This window comes from Sinocyclocheilus anshuiensis, unplaced genomic scaffold (assembly GCF_001515605.1).
Source record: "Sinocyclocheilus anshuiensis isolate Anshui unplaced genomic scaffold, SAMN03320099.WGS_v1.1 scaffold976, whole genome shotgun sequence".
Taxonomy (NCBI): Eukaryota; Metazoa; Chordata; class Actinopteri; order Cypriniformes; family Cyprinidae; genus Sinocyclocheilus; species Sinocyclocheilus anshuiensis.
The window spans coordinates 2,343,277-2,360,943 of record NW_015552538.1 but is presented as its reverse complement, the minus strand read 5'-3'; the positions used below and the strand labels follow the sequence as shown (position 1 = coordinate 2,360,943).

Sequence of the window (17,667 nt, the reverse complement as noted above, 5' to 3'; positions counted from 1 at the left end):
ATCCAACCTCGCCCCCTGGATCTTGTGTTCTGCAGTGAGGACCAACTCCGCTCGGGCGCGGTTCCTTTAGCTGTCCCTGGCTTGGTTAGAAGAGGTGGGCCAGAGCGCGGTTCAGTTGGCTCGGGCGCAGTACGCATGTAGTGTGAGCGCTAACCGCGGCGGAGCATGGAACTTCTGATACCTGCAGCATGATTGCGTGAACATTTCTGAGCGGCAAAAGTGACAGCTCTGTAAAGCAATATATTGTGAGAGGGATGCTTCCAAAAAAAAAAAAAAAATTTGCCTGTTTTCTAAATGGTCCAGAGACCCTCCAGGGTCTGCAAGGAGTAAACCTATGATAAAAGATTTGACAAAAAAACAAACTAATACATATATATAAATATATATATATATATATAGTTAAAATAAACTGCCAATGAAAAAAATCTTCTAAACATTCATAGGTAATTCCAATATTTAATACAAAATAACAATTAATACAAAAACAAAAGTTGCAACTTTGTTATTTAATGAGCTAACATGAACTAAGAGTTGTATTTTTTAAACAAAGATTAATAACTTCTGTAACAAATGTAGCTATTGCTCATTGTGAATGTTAATGCATTAACTAAGGTTAACTAATGAGGTCTTATTGTAAAGTGATACCTATTGGCCTTTATAGTTCTTTTGCACTTTAATCTGTGTAAAACTTTTAACTTTATACATTTTTCTGTATTGCTTTATTGCATTTAAATGTTCAGTTATTTTTGTTATAAGAAAAAAGTTATTAAACCTGTTATACTGTAGTATTACAGCACTTTTGTTAAACTAAATTTCAATATCGCGATAATACCGCATACTGTGATAAAAGCATTAGCAATTAATCGCAACATGAAAATTTGATACCGGCATATCCCTACATGTAATGGTCTGTGTTTGTTGTAGACTGACCTAAAAGGACAGCAGCAATGAAGCAGATGATTAATAACTTCTGTAGCAAATGTAGCTATTGCTCATTGTGAATGTTAATGCATTAACTAAGGTTAACTAATGAGATCTTATTGTAAAGTGATATCTAATGGTCTTTAGAATTCTTTTGCACTTCAATCTATGTAAAATTTTTTACTTTATACATGTTTTGTGTATTGCTTTGTTGTAGGCTATTTAAATGTTCAGTTATTTTTGTTATAAGTTATTAAACCTGTTATACTGTATGACAACACTTTTTTGCAACTAAATTTAAATATCGTGATAATACCATATGCTGTGATGAAAGCATTAGCAATTAATTAGCAATTATTAAATATGGAAACCTATTAGAGACCTACACATTCAACCTTTATGAAGCAGCTCTCTGCATACAGTACAGTAAACTTAAAAAATGGAAAAAAAATCTTCCAATTAGAAGGGAATTGATGCATACAGCCATGTAGCATATAGAAACTGAGAATACGTGAACTGTATTTACACACATTACAATTGTATGCCCTTTTTACACCAAGTAGTAAACACAAACAATGCCAAACATTACAGAGCAGCTAGAGACATCAACAGCATGTCAGAAGCAAAATGTAGGCCTTTTATTCAGGAAAGCCTATAAGATTTCAGACGTCAAATTATTTAATAATAATAAAAAATTCCATATTTTCACACATAATAGAAATCCATTGCTAAAGTATCTCGTCCTCCACTTCCTTTATATCATCCACTGCTGCACTGATAATATGAGTCAAATTAGCATAAAACTGATGGGCTCAATGGGACTCATTAAGTGGGGAATTGCTATACATCTATGATAAAGTTTTCAGGTGGACTGTCTGGTGGTTTAATAATAGCCATGCAGCTTTCTTGACGTTCATCAAGCAACACTGTGAGACTGCTGACAGTGTTCTAGTCAGATGGGCAAACCTGCTTGTGCATTTCAAATACCTAAAGTGATTAAAAAAAACATATCTAAACAATCAATAAGTGATTAAAGCTTAGAATGAAAACTATTTTGAGATTGATCGGTTACAATATATGTCCTCCAATTTGGCACATGAAGATAATATGTCTGGAAGCGATTACATTACCGAAAACTGGGTAGGAGTTTACAATTGTATTACTTTATTATAAAACCCTGTCTGTATTGCACATACATATGGCAAAAATACACCATACAGATATCATTCAAATGAAAATCTGAGAAATAAGCTTCCTACATCTTTTTGCTAGGACATCACGTTTATTTTTGAATCTTAGTGCCATTTAAACTGAATTTTGCATGATTAGTGCTGTTCATCTCAAAAGCAATGCATCATACATTTTCACTACAGCTGATTTTTATGTCAAAGCAGGAACTGAGAGAAAAATATGTTCACTGTATTGTGAGAGGGCCGTGTGTTACCGCATCCCAAACGACTCAAAATAATAAACCACAAAGTTAACAAAACGGCACTCCGCTGTGCTGAGCGAGAGATGTAAAAAGTGTAAATGTGCACCTTAAGGCACCACTTCTACTGGATTGACCCTTAAGATGGCTTTGGTGAAACCTGTTGAACTCAGGATGATTCAGTGTAAATGTGCACCTTAAGGCACCACTTCTACTGGATTGACCCTTAAAATGGCTTTGGTGAAACCTGTTGAACTCAGGATGATTCAGTCAGTGATTTATGAGGCATTTCTATCATAAATAAATAGTAAATAAAAAATAGCTTGAATACACCCACTTACAGTAGATCAGTGGTTCTCAACCAGGGAGTCAAACTTGCAGGAAGGCCACAGGATAACTTATTTAAATTATTATTTTAATGTATTAAAAATCAACTCTAATCAAAGTTGAAATGCAAAACAAAAAAAAACAAAAAAATGCAATCAATCAATGTAAACAAGCAGATTCACAATGTAAACATCAGAATTACAAGAAATATTGTCATCTTTGCTGAGAATATAAAATTAGGGAATATCTTGTATATCGCAACCCAGGTGAAAAAGAAATATATTTAAATTGTGCTTTTTCAGACATACTTACTATATTTAAATTATACTATACTAAGTGCATATTAAATGTATTATTTTGAAACAACTTTAAGTATATTAAGTGTATTTCAAGATATGTTTAAGTTTGATTTTAATCTATTTGTAATATATTTAATATATTGAAATTGTGTTAAATTGGAACCACTTTAAGTATATTTAGTGCAATTTAAGTGTATTTCTTAAAATACATTTAAAATGTCCTTTTAATACTTCATGAACTACAGTTAGAGTATATTTGAAGCATCGTTTTAATGTACTTCAAGTACATTTCAATTGTATTTCAGCTCATTGGAAATGCATTAGCATTACACTACTAGTATATTATAAAGCTGCTTTTTTCAGTATACACACACGTACACACTTTGATATCTAGAAAACTTTAATGTATTATATATTGTTGTGTACATTACAAATATTCATAAAGTACACTAAAAAAGGACAGCAGCATATATACTTTGGTGAAAAACAAAACAAAACAAAACATACTATTAAATGTATTAAAAATGCACTTGAAATACAAGTATGTTTATAGTATATTTGTATTACTACAAACACACTCATGTACATTTTAATACATTATAAAAAACAAATAAAAAAATGACTGAAATGCCATGGCAGAGCTATCTTTTCCATTTGTAGAACATTTCAGTTATACCGGCCTTACTAAGTACTTCTAGTATACTTTTTAGAAATATATTAAAATGCAATTCAATATATTTTTATTGCACTTCAAATAAGCATGTTGGGAATACAAATGTATTATAAACATAGTACTTGAATTTCAAATATATTTTTAATACATTTAATACTACGTCTTTTTCACCTGGGAATACTGTTAAAAGTTTAACTTTATAAAGACAGTAAGCCAATTTCACTCATATCTCATGGCTATGACAGCTGATTTCAAATCCCAATTTCATATGCGTGGCTGCTCTGTGAAGAGCGTCAAAGGTTTATTTTCGATGAGATGAGCACTGTAGCCAATCAGCACCGAACACAATGAACACAGTCAGTTATTTCACATTAAACTCAAAACACTGGGGTAACTGCCACTTAATGTAATGTGCAATAGGTTTCTTTGTTCATCATGTGTTTCTTTGTTCTTCAAAGAATTCACTTTGTTATTGCAATAATATTGTTCCCGCACCGTAGCAGATCATGACAACTACTTGTAGGAACTTTGCACTTTCTTTTTTATATACCATTGATGTTACTTTTGTGTTAATTTAGTAAAAAGCTGCAAGTGGTCACTATATCTACATTTTCTTTTAACTAGTGTTGATTTTAAATAGCTTGTATATATTTTGTAACAATAGCTATCCTGATCATACTGTATTTTCTTCACAGGGGCAAATAGGGCCAGTGTTGGGGAGTAACTAGTTACATGTAACGGCGCCATTGTTAGATGCAGTGTTTCCTGTAGTTATGCAAAGATTTGGTTTCAAAAACAGTATCAGTAAACTATTTCTTATGATTTTAAATCTGCATTGAACTTCAGATCAATCTCAAAGTAAAAGGCGGTACTAAAGTCTGATTCTGTGGTGGATGTGTTCAGATTTTATCATCTTAATTCAAGTGATGAAGGATTTTGAAAGTCTGACAGTGTTGAGCACTACTGTAAGCTTAATCCTGCATGGTGTAGATGTTTGAAAATGATTAACAGTTGCAAATAAACGTTCATTAGAAATTTAGAAAAGTAATCAAGAGGTAATCAAAAGTAATCAGTTACATTACTTTAATCAAGTAATTGAAAAAGTTACACTACTATTACATTTTAAATAGGGTAACTTGTAATCTGTAACCTATTACATTTCCAAAGTAACCTTCCCAACACTGAATAGGGCTGGGCGATTTTCCAAATTTTGACGATAATTAACCCCATGAACAGACATGATCTGGATAGAACAGATATAATTACAAAGCACATACCAGCTGTTTACTGCAAAATCAACACTGGGGGTGGATGGATGGTGGGCCTTCGACTCAAAAGATTGTGAACCACTAATCTATAACACATTCAGATGTAACTTTTTAATTTACTGTAGATGTGCAACATGTAGCACATTTTTTAGATGATTCTCACAGGCCGAGCACATTTATGCATGCATTAATGACTTGCTAATTTATAACTGTAACTTGCTGGCAATGCAGTGGGAATAAGTTTCAGTTGTTTAAAGGTAATAATTAACATGCACAAGACATGCAATATGACAAAGCTGACCCTCATGAAAAATTAATCTTACAAAGCATTCCTAGTTTAACTGCGTTGTGCTGATAACTGCACAATTGTGATGGTGTTGCAAATAACATACAGTAGCATATATTCAGGATGATTAAAAAGGGTGCATTAAACAGAAATCATTCTGCAAAACAAAACACAATTAATTTAGTTCATTAATGCATGAACAAATGCACATGCCACTGAAGTGTGTTTTTGTGTCATTTCACCCACTGCACAGGTCTATATTTGCTCACTTGAGTGACTGCATTTACTGGTCTGGAATGACAGAACAAGAGTGAACAATGCTTCAACAACATATAATGGCGAGGTAAAAAAAAAATGCATATTGCATATTGTCTAGATTCCATACCCACTGTAAAAAAAAATGGAAATGTGCAGTTGTTACCTTATTTCCACTCAATATGGTCAGGTTGATTCAGTTATATTAAATAATATTATTGAATTAAATTCACATGAGGCACATTGTAGGTCACCTGACAACACATTTTTATAGTGCAGGCAGTAGCAACTCTTTATAAAGTATTATCAGGATTATTAGTTTAGGAGAGACTATAAGGGCTGTGAAACACACCAAGAATTTATCAAAACCTCCACTGTTCCATTCCATTTCTCAGAGGCAGATATTAGGGATGAGGATTGCAGCTTTCATGCAAAAAAAAAAAAAACATGGAGTTGGCTGTGCACTTACACCTGAATCATTGTTCAGTCAATATCTGACTGCATTTTAAAAATGTTTTGTCTGCATGAAAAACATGCTTCATGTGGATACATCTACAATGAATCAGCTGGCTTTATTCAGCAAAAGAGAGTTTAAGGATCAGATTAAGAAGAAAGCCTCATTTGCACCTTATTGAGTTGTACCATGTAGTTTTAACAAAATATAGCAGAAGGACCATTCCCATTTAAACTTTGATTTTGAATGAAATGTAAAAAACATATACAAGTTAAACAAAATAATAATAATAAAAATGACAGATCTACAATCAAAATAAATAGACTGATACCCATACATACATGAATACATACATACACACATACATACATATACATAATGTGTTTAAAGTGTTTAGATAAAGTGTATGGTAAAATGCTGAGGTTGAAATCAAACACTGACAGGTCTGCAATTGTTCAGTCAAATCGAGTCCCAACTTTTGCCAAAAGGGTCTGGCTGCAGCCTTGCACTTGCACTCTCAGACTTGCATTCTCAGACTTGCACTCACAGACACTTGCGCTTCCGCAGTTGACATCACTTGCAGTCTTTTTTATTTTTTATTTGGCTACTGTTGTAAAATGTTGAGAGATTCAAACAAAAAGTAATCAATAAATAGAACAAAATAAAAATTAAAAAAGACTGCAAGTGATGTCAATTGCGGAAGCGCAAGTGTCTGAGAGCGCAAGTCTGAGAGTGCAAGTGCAAGTCTGCAGCCAGACCCTTCTCACTTTTGCAGATAGTTTGCTTTAATTAGATTTCTTTCATTATCGTGTAGCCTACCATAAAAACTCAAAAAGGAATTCGCATAAAACATCACAAAACACGTCTTAAACATGCATATGCAGTATGCACTATTGACACATGACACAGGTGTCATGACACACCTGTATAGACCCAGTGTCTTACCTGAGCATCAGGTAATGTCCAGAACAGAATCACTTTGGCGAAGTTCCACAGGAGACAATCCCTCATGTTTCTGAGGTGAAGCTTTTGTCGAGATAACAAGCAGTCTTCTTCCCTTAAGACTTTGTGTATCTCCTCACACCCCCAGCGACCATGATCTGCTCACGTCATCAGTGAAAAACATCGTTAATTCTCCCCGAAATCTTTTCTTCAGTTTCGAATAAAAAGCACTGAATCACAAGACGTCGGTGTTCTTTGAAGTCCAAATACGTTCACATCTCCTTCACAGAAAAAAAGCGTAACTTAAAAGCAAAGCAGCTGAAAGTTTGCAAGTGTACTCCGCGAAGAAATCCCTTCGGTCAGTTCTGCTGGCGGACTCACAGTGAGTGAGATGAGGCGCTTGAATGAGAGACGCTCCTCCGGTCACAAAAAGCGAGCGTCTCACTCTCACTAACGATGGGCGGATCGATCTCAAAATATCTATAGTAGGCTAGCCTACTGAGTTTGTCGCGATGATTGGTCCTTCTCACATCAATTATATCGACACTAAGCGTTTTAACTAGTGCGTTCTTCCTTTATTTATTCATTTTTTTCTCGAAAATGAATGTGTATCAAGAGCGCGGAAGTGAAAACATGAATCATATGAACAAACAGTTGTATAGGTTAGGAACTATTTGTCCTTCCGCTCATCTCTCAACACAGAAATACGGACGCAGTAATAAGCAGCGCTTACTCGTCATGTCTTCAAAGTTGAGACAGAAATAACGTCTTTAACTTTCTGAACGTTGTTAAATGATTCTTCGTGTTCTGTAATTGATGTTAATAAATTAAATACTAATGATGGCTTCCAAATCATATTGTTAATTACCCAGTTTATCCTCCAACAGGTAATTTCAGTGGAAATCTGTCAAAAAACGAAAAATCAGACATCCCAAACCTGTGATTTTCTTTCCTCTTTCTGTGGAACAAAAGCAAATGTTAGGCAGAATGTTCGACATTCACTTTTGCATCTCTTTTCCACACAATGAAAGTGAACGAGGCTCTTCTTTTCTAGGGAGCACAAAAGGTCAGCATGGTGATCAACAAGCTTGTGTTATGTAGGGTGACCATAAATCCTCTTTTTCCCGGACATGTCCTCTTTTTGTACCTTAAAAAATGCATCCGGCCGGGATTTCTAAATCGCCCAAAATGTCCCGGATTCGGCTTTTGCTTTCTACAGTTGCCATTCATTGTGTGCGGTTTTGTATAAGGGCCCTGCGAGGGACTGTTTTCTTAATCCTGCTCCCGCTGAATTTCTGACCATTATCGCCCGCTCCCGTGATTTTTGTGTCCAGTGCTCCAGCAAACATTCTAACATTGCATATAATTTTCGCGCATCAGGGATCCGCTATCAATATGCCGAGTATTTAAATCTCTTTTGAATGAGCACCCGCTGTTCACTTTCGCGATTTCGGGATCAGGGGCGCTCTGTGTAAAAGATTAGATATTTGTCAATGAGCTCAGAATCTGTTGAACAGCAAATCCTCCAGCATGATTTGTCAGCCATCTCTCATCTCAACCCCTGATCAATCAAATCTGACTCCTGCAGCTGGTGTTGGGTGCAGGGTTGTCATTTCCACGTTTTTTTCCATGGAATTGGGCTGCTTTTAAACTGTTGCCGTGGGTTGACTTACCCGTGGGTTAACCTTTGAAATGTTGCATAAATTACATTTGACTGAAATGAAACATTTTGCATTCTATGATAAAACTGTGCTGGATGTTAAGTTTTGTGAAGGAGGGCCACTGAAGCTTTTTAGCTGCGTTTTTTATAAATATGCATAACAGTGACTGTAAAATATGTATTTTAGGTATGGAAATGACATATTTTGAGTTTTGATATTTGGGATATGGTCATTGCGCTACTTTGGGCACTACTTTAACCACCAACAAACCACACCCCAACCCCCGCGCCCCGTCCGCACCCGCTGTCCTCTTTTTGGAAAACTAAAATATGGTCACCCTAGTGTTATGATTTACATTAAGTGAACATACTTCAGACATTCAAGTATATTTTACTGTTAATAAACTAAATTACTAGTAACCCTATCCATACTCAACTAATTTATGCATATTTTATGAGGAAAACCCCTCATGAGGAAAAAGTACTACCAGCAGGCAGGACGTCAATATAACGTCAGGTTGACGTTGGACATGATGTCAGACATACGTTGCATTTTAGTTGAGAATGAAAATCGGGTTGATGTCAGTATTTGACACCAATTTGACATTGACTTAACGTTGGATTTTGATTACACAACCTAAAAACAACAAATATCAACGTCAGCTGATGTCAGTATTGGACATCAAATTAACATTGACATGAGACGTTGAATTGACATTGAATTTTGGTCACCCGACATCGCAACCAAAATTTAACAAAATATCATTGTCTAATGACATTGTGTGCCTGCTGGGCTGTGACTCAGTAATAGTACCAGATGGTAATGTGAAAAAGGTACTGTCCTGTAACCTAAGGTTCTTTCAAAAAAAGCAGGGTTCATCTCTGCATCCACCTTAAGGCTCTAACTAAACTTCTTTGGAACTGCTGGCTTTATACATGAGACGTGTGGTATATTCTGCTTTGTTATCCGATTGTTCAAACCACAGGGAGGTTCAGCGAAATTAGTAACTCATAAGTAAAATCACCAAATTAGTGTTCAGGAAGCTGCAAATAAGATTAAGTTGTGGACCTGTCCATGGTGCTGAAACACCAAATCCAATCCCATTTGACTGCTTATTTAGCCGCATCTTTTATTCATTTCACTACAACAATTCTACATTTCAATGAAATATAGGTGAAATAGCCTATTATAAGAGGAATTTAATAATGCAGGCTAGAAATGAAACCCTGTGTAGTAAAACGTGTGGTTAACCATTATAAAAAGGAATCCTGTGGAGCAAAACGCCAACACATTTTCTCACACAGCACACTAGATATTCAGAGCAGCCTTGAGGATTCAGCATAACTCTTATCGTTTGGATTCAATCTCTTTGAAGAGGAAGCGACAGGCCACCCCTTAACCATTTCAGAAACTGAGCTCACATTCGGTTTTCTCTTTTTGACTTCATCCAAAAGCTAAAAATATTTAATGAAAGACAGCTTATCTACATTTGTGAGATGTTATGTGAATAAAAGCCACATTATGGATGATGACATGGAACAAATCAGCTTCATTTCTCTGTCAGGTTTGAGAGGACGTTCAATATAACAATCTCAGTCCAATTACTCAGGGTCTCAGGTGGAGATTGTAACTTTTATATCAGTCACAAAAAACACATTTGATACACCTGGTATTTATTCATATGTCCATATTCATATTAATCACATCATTAATCATCACCACTGATATGTAAGCAAGAAATGCACAGAGTAGTCCACTACTATGAAGCATCTTTCTGACCATGCTCTGTCCATTTTTTTTGTGTGTAAAAAGCTGCTCAAAGAACAATATTTACATATGTATTGCTCTTTTGTTTACATGATGTACAGTATTTGCTTTTGCTGAATATATTATTTATTTATTTTTATTTTTTTGCATTTATATACAAGTAATCTAAGAAGAATCTATCAAGGCCTGAATTTTCTACCTTGAAAAATTCACACTATGCTTTTCATTTTCTTTGTGCCACTGTTGCAATTTCACCTTTTTTTAATTTTGCCTAAACCTAAAGGATTTACATGCAAATTAGCACAGAGAAATATCTTCAATTCAAATTCCACAACAATCTCATAACCATCTTCTGTTTCTAATTGAGTGAACAATCATTTCCTTTCCGTGCAAGTGGAGTAATGAGCTTCAAAGCATGCACCACCTAGAAAGGAGTTGTTAGAGTGCCGTGTAGCATTGTTTAAAATTCATAAAAGGCAGCTCATCTGATGCAATTACTACAAGAGACTGAGCATCTTATCAAAGCCTTTCTTCTGAAGACAGTGACTTTCAGATGGCTCATATATTTGTCTTTTTCTATTGGTAACGCTTGTACAAACATTTGAAAACAGTAGGCTAAAAGTCCAAGTCAATGCTGAAACTCTGGGATTTAAAATCTATAATAACGTTTTAAGATTTAAACCGAAGAAACCTTTTGATAAACTAGAAACGTTTAAAGATTCTAAACAAGTTTTAATCATTTTGAACAAAAGGTCAGAGTTCATGCCTCCCAGTGCATGCTAAAGTAAAATATTTAAATTTTTAAATCATACCAATTAAACTTTTAATCAAATTGTTTTGCTAAAAGATCATTTGTAAAGAAAAAAAACTGATTAAATAGGAAAAATGCAAACTGGAAACATTTTCACTAGTGGACTCAGACTTTGGGCTCCTACTGTTTGAGGTGCAAATAATTCCAGTACAAGCCTGTACTGGCAGCATTGCAGCATTTATCTGGCACATTGCTACTTCTTATTCAAGAGTCTTAGAAGTTGAAGATTGTGTGTTTGGCTGGTAAAGGCAGCAGTGTTGAGACGGGAAATGTCATGTCTGTCTCTACCCAACCAAATCAGCTTTTACCACAATACCCTAATTTATAGGTGGTCCACATAGGACAGATTCAAAATGACTCAGAGTTATCCGAACTGCTTGAAAATGTCACATATTGTGAAATGAGTTCAACATTAAGAGGATTTCCTTGAATTGCTTTCTCTAATGCTGTAGTTTTTTCCTATCACTTCCTAGCTGAAGCACACATGCACTGCACCAGACTAGACCTCATTAGAGCATGTCTTCACAGCAACCTTGCAGCTTCTTTTCACAAACTTTTGACACTGTCTTTTTTATTGTAAATGTTCATATCCATATTTTCACAGGGTCATTTTTATTAAACCGTTAAGAAGAGGACAATAAGAAACACACGCTTACAGTATGTCGAAAGACCAGGCAGTCATTTTATAAATGTTTAACATTTTTCAAAAGGAGAAATCTCCATATTTTAATCTGCATACACACACACACACTGGAAACAAGCAGGCCACCGTTAAGTCAACAACTGAGATGTCTACTGGTAATGTTAAAAAAATTATAAAATAAAATAATAAAACTTGCATGTAGCATCCTAAGACCAAAACAAGGACAATCTGCCAATTTAAGGTTTAAAAAGCCAAATGAAATATCGTAATTATTAATTAACACGTGACATATATTAAGAACCATAATTATTAAAATACAAGCAATTATCATTAAGAATTATTATAACAAGTTTGACTATTTAGAGGCACAGACAGATTGACATTTTAAACATTGATTAGATGTTATATTCACATATACACACACATACATTCATACATGACTGATGCTTTTACTTTTCTTATTATGGGATGTTGATATAATACACTTTACCTGTTTTATTAAAAATGTCAGTGTATTTACTCTGACTATAGTCAGATATTTTTGAAGGCCTTCTGATTGATTTATTACTATTTGTTTAGGAATACTGCAACCCATCAAATGCCCAGCTGATGTAGTCTCATTTTATTGGCATCAATACACAATAGCAATGATGGAGCCAATCCCAGACAATGTCTCTGTATTGAACAGAGGGTACAGTTCACCCTAAAATGAAAAGTGTCATCATTTACTCACCCTCATGCCTTTCCAAACCTGCACGACTTTCTATCTATGTGGAGCTCTATATGGAACACACACACACACACACACACACACACACACACACACACACACAAATCAGGAATGTTAAGGAATTGTTTTTGTACATATAATATACAACACTTGACCCTACTGAATTTCATTGTAAAGACCAAAAAATAACGAAATATTTTTCCCATATATATCTTTTGTGTGTGTGTACCACAAAAGTAAAATGTAATTCATAAAGGTTTTGAAAGACATGATTTAAATAAATAACAGAACTTTAATTTTTAGGGAACTATCCCTTTAATTTAATTTCAGTATAGTGCTGCTTGATGCTATATTTACATAAAAAGTGATTTGATTAAAAGTCATATCCTCAAGCAAAACTCTAAAATTAAATGTAAACATCAGTCATGCTCAAGGCAATGTTGAATCCTGATTGTTATGTGGTGAATTGTTTTTCTTATGGAAAACACTTTCACTCTGTTGGAACTCAATTAAGAACTTGTATGATGTGAATATATAAAAATTCTGGAACTTTTAAATCTCACAGCAGTATTTCTACCACTGACTCTTCAGGTGCATGCATGTTTCTTTATCTGTCTCTTAAAAGTTTGCTCATTCTCTGTTTTGAAACGATCTATGAGAAAGGCTTTTAATAAATAAAATATTTTTTTAAATAAATATTATTTGACAGACAGTTGAATTAGCTATGCTGTGAGACATTTCTTGTTTGTGAGAAATGTAAATATCTTCCTAATTATAAAAGCAATCATTTGCTCCAAGGAACACTGATTATCTCTTTCCAACTCCAAAAAAAAAATATATATATCCATTTGATCTTGCTGGCAAACCCATGTAAGTATGTGTAAATTCCTAATTTGTCGGATATATCAAAAGTGTTGAAAAAGTCTTCACAGCAGTGCGCAAAGCTGCTAGATGCGTCCAAATCTGCAATCCCTGCTAATTGGTAAACTGCAGGGGAGTGTTTCCATGTCATTCTCAATGGATCAGATTGATTGTGTTTCATCGGCAGATGTGATTGCGGTTACTCTCAGCCGTGGCAGAAACACGCTTCTAATTTACTCATAACCTTCGATGATGAGGGCCAGTTTTATGTCTTTGTTAGAATTATTGGTTCTCTTTTCCTCCGATCTCCTGTGGTTAAGAGAGAAATTTCATTTCAACCCAAAGCTCCAGAGAAACACCTATAAAAGTTTTATATACGGTAATTAATGCAAACAAATGTCAGATTAAACTTTCTCTGTAAAACTATGTTTCAAGAACTGAATACAGCAAGAGTCATTGATTGCATTGCATGCATGCATTAAGTCATTTCATTTTTCATTATTTTCCTATCTATTTATTTTTATTTATTTATTGTTTATATTTTATTTTTTGGCCCTTGAAGGAAACTATAAAAAATGTCCAAACGAAACCTAAAATAAGAATAAAATAAAAAATATTATAAATAATAAAGGATGCCTAAGGAATCACTCATCTAAATATGTATTAGACTTAAATGTGCAGCAAACTTTTTTCAGATAGTTAATTCAGCCTAAGGAGCTTATTTCCCCCCACAGTTCTGTTCCAGAATTGTGAAAAATAATGAACCCTGCTGATAACCATCTGGATTTGAGGCCAAATACACATGAATCCTGGTGAAACCTGAAATTGCCTGAAAGTGACCTGAAAGTGCAGCGTGCTGCTGTGCTTCAGTAGAAGAAAGTTTTTAGAGACATTTGCTTGATCTCATTTATTATTTTACTTACGTTGAAACTCTCATGTGCTGTTTACTATTAGCCACACCCAAACAACAAGACTTTTGCCTCAAAAAGGCTTCAGTCCAGCTGTAGAAGTGCTGAAAATTCAACCCATTTTCACTCACAAGACGTCAAAAACTGAAGCACAAGCAGTTTTAGCCTCACTATTCACATGAGTGATGCCTTGTTGTTCCTTTACCAGGAGGCAAATAGTCACTCTTCAAATCCTTCACTTTCTCTGTCTTCTCTGGTGGAATGAGCTGCCAACCTGCACCCAAAATGCTGAGGCCATCACATCTTTCAAAAAGTAGCTGGAGACACACCTCTCCTGGAAGCACTGAACCATTCTACACTCTTGAATCAATACACACACACACACACACACACATTCCCCCTCCATTTCTCCTCTTCTCTAAATTGCTTCTAATCTAGCTGTCTAATAAACCTGGCATTGTGTATTACGAATATTGACAATTGGCTTTGTTCCTCCTCTTTTGTAAGTTGCTTCGATGAAAGAAAGCCTCTCCTAAATGCATAAATGTAAATGTAATTAAGACACTAAAGGGCTCTATGTGTCACTATGTAGACAAACTAGGGAAACCTTGGGTGCCAATACACACGAAAAAGTATGGGGCATTTATTGTCATAAAATTATATAGTGGGGTATAATTTATTTTTTGACATATGTTCAATTTAAACAGCCACAATAATTTTATTTACATTACACTATTTAGACATTTTTGAGCACCTACCCCTAAACCTAATCTTGACTACAGTTACAATTAATTAAATAATTCCAAGGCCGAACGATTGCTTTGTGTGAGGAACAAACTCAAAAGCAATCACTGTCTCCATTCACAGCAACACTCAAATCCTGCATACATTCAGAAATTGCTGCCTAAAGGATTGTTACATCAGTTTTGACTGTAAAATGCCCTTGACTCTTGTGTGTGTTTTGTGACTGATTTCATCATGATAAAGTTCAGATTCATCTTTTGAATAAGATGTTGCTGCATGAATGGAGCGGGGTCATTTTCAGCAATTGAGAATTTCACTCTTTTTCCTTACATAAATATATCATATGTCTCCAGAAGACTTGGAATGCACCACGATTGATTTTTAATACATTTATACAGTTTTTTTTTTCTTAAGTTTTTGCAATAAATTACCTTGACTGTACTTATATAATTATATAAAAAATAATTTATACTTTTATAAATGCAAGCAAACAAATGTCTTGATCTGATGCATATGACAAGCAAATGAAAGCAATGACATTCCTAGTTTGTTGATATAGTGACGCCTTTAGCGTCTTAATAGTGATATTAAAGTTGTTTAACCATGCTTCAGTTTTTGACACCTTGGCAGTTAGAATGGGTTGGAAAATTGTGGTGGCTTACAATTAGCTAAAACTAAGATGGGGGAAGGGAGTTGTTATTATTTAGTGTCATCATTCTTGGCCTAAACCAATTAAAATTCTTTCCGCAGCCTATGGCACTATGATTTGTCTATATGGCGAAAAACTAATATACTGTAGATTCTGTGGTCATACATTGTCATGTTTGTGAATATGTTCTCATGACAGATGCTTAGATACTGTAAGATAACATCTGTTCCGTGATAGTTTTGCTGCTCTCTGCTTATTTGTTAGATGTTTTCAACAGTATATGATGTATTTGCATTTGATTTCTCATTCCAGAACAGATTAGAACAGTGTGTATGACCACTTTTGTGTCGTTTTGCACCTTACACATACAGTAGACCAGACTGACACGTAAAAGAGACAAGGTATTTAAATTCTGTTCACACAACACAATTCCTCATGTTATTCAAAGCAAAACTATAGTCCAAATTTCAGATTCCAGTCCATGTTCTTGCACTTTTAACCAAGCTTTATTTTTTCTATTTTGATATTCTCCCATAAAATATGGCTGGGAGCATTCTCAGCAACACTCTGCAACGTATTTTTTAAGAGTTATTTTAATCATAAATAGCCTGTGCTCTTCATTATCCTGCACTACTTCTGCAACCTATGTAGGATTTGTTTTCTTTCACACAGTCTTTTAGAAGGCGTTATTGTTTACTTGTCCCATGAAACTCTTCTTTTTGCTATCAGCTAAGACAATTATTCTTGGATTTAAAAAAAAAAAAACATAAAGAAGGCATAATTGGCTCAATTAAGCAATGCAGATGCAAGAAGAAAGTCTGCAAAGTTTAACAAGAAGGAAAACTAAGTTCCTAATCTTGCAGAGTAAAAAAGCCAGCACCTCTCTTCAGAACACTCAGCTCTTATTACGCTGATGGATTACAGAGAGAGCAACACTATAGGCCAATTCACACCGCACCGACAAACGCCAACAGACACGTTGGCCGCTGGATTTAGAATTTTATGAAAAATAACTGTCATGTTCACACTGCCCCAACAGACACCAACAGATTTCAAGTCAGGGAGAGTTAACTAGGGGGGAAATGGATGATCTTGTAACAACAATCAAAATTATACTGTTATTAATGTCTTTGCGTGTCATTCTTCGCCTGAAAAGACGGCGAATAAAACGAAAGAGGCTGTGGGTGAAGCCGTGGTTGCTGCGACGGGGAAGACGGGGCGCCTACTTGAATTTATGCAGAGAACTGCAGTCGGAAGATTTACAACGCTTCCAAAATTTTGCTCGGGTGGTCCCTAATCAGTTTCAGCAGTTACTTCAGATGGTGACACCAATCATTCAAAGGCAAAATACACATTTCAGAGATGCCATTTCACCTGGTGAACGCCTAATGATAACTCTTCGCTTCTTGGCAACAGGTAATAACCTAATGTTTCCTCTTCGATCCGTGTAAATAATTAGCAGTGTTGACAATTATACAATAAATAGGTTGAAATGTTCAATACTGTAATTCTAAAAGCTTTTTATTTATTGTTTTATTCACAGGGGAATCATTTCGTAGCCTGCATTACGCTTTTCGCATCGGATGCTCAACTTTAAGCGAACTTATACCCGAGACATGTAGAGCCATCTATCAGGTTCTCAAAGAAAGACATCTTAAGGTATGCATTCCGATCCTCACCACTTTGGTTTAATCAATATGTCATTATAATTACCTTATTGCAAAGAATAAGTGGGTATCCGCTCTGTTCTTCTCGTTTGAAGTATGCGCATCGTTATGGGAACTGTCCGGTCAGGTGGTGCTGAACAAAGCCAGTGCTGTTAGCGCTACATAGTTCAATAATAGGGTCAGCGCTACCCTTACGAAAATTAACCAGGGTATTACTGCAAATAAAAATACAAATGGCAATCGATACGCCAAAAATAAACAAACAAATAAAGAAATAATATGTTTTTACTATAATTAAACCATGGTTAATTTATTTTCATCAGGGTAAACTATGCACAGAGATTAATGCACAGTAGTATATAAATGCATGTT

The 17,667-nt window shown here is 35.0% G+C and overlaps 1 protein-coding gene and 1 long non-coding RNA gene across 3 annotated transcripts in view; one reads left to right on the top strand and one right to left on the bottom strand.

The window, feature by feature from the left end:
* LOC107663806 (parathyroid hormone 2 receptor-like) overlaps positions 1-7,862 on the bottom strand; it is a 75,330-nt gene extending 67,468 nt beyond the window's left edge. Inside the window, exons 1-2 of one of the 2 annotated variants that reach the window (XM_016454154.1) lie at positions 7,792-7,862; positions 6,858-7,135 (exon numbers count right to left, since the gene is read on the bottom strand). In XM_016454154.1, coding sequence (XP_016309640.1) covers positions 6,858-6,923 — 66 coding nt within the window. In that variant the 5' untranslated portion in view covers positions 6,924-7,135; positions 7,792-7,862. Of the gene's footprint in view, positions 1-6,857; positions 7,544-7,791 lie in introns of those variants that run through there. The other variant, XM_016454153.1, reaches the window with a different exon arrangement.
* Positions 7,863-16,957: 9,095 nt separating this feature from the next.
* Positions 16,958-17,667, top strand: part of LOC107663832 (uncharacterized) — a 2,044-nt gene continuing 1,334 nt past the window's right edge. Inside the window, exons 1-2 of the long non-coding RNA XR_001631389.1 lie at positions 16,958-17,044; positions 17,172-17,287. This is a non-coding gene — a long non-coding RNA (uncharacterized LOC107663832). The remainder of the gene's footprint in view (positions 17,045-17,171; positions 17,288-17,667) is intronic.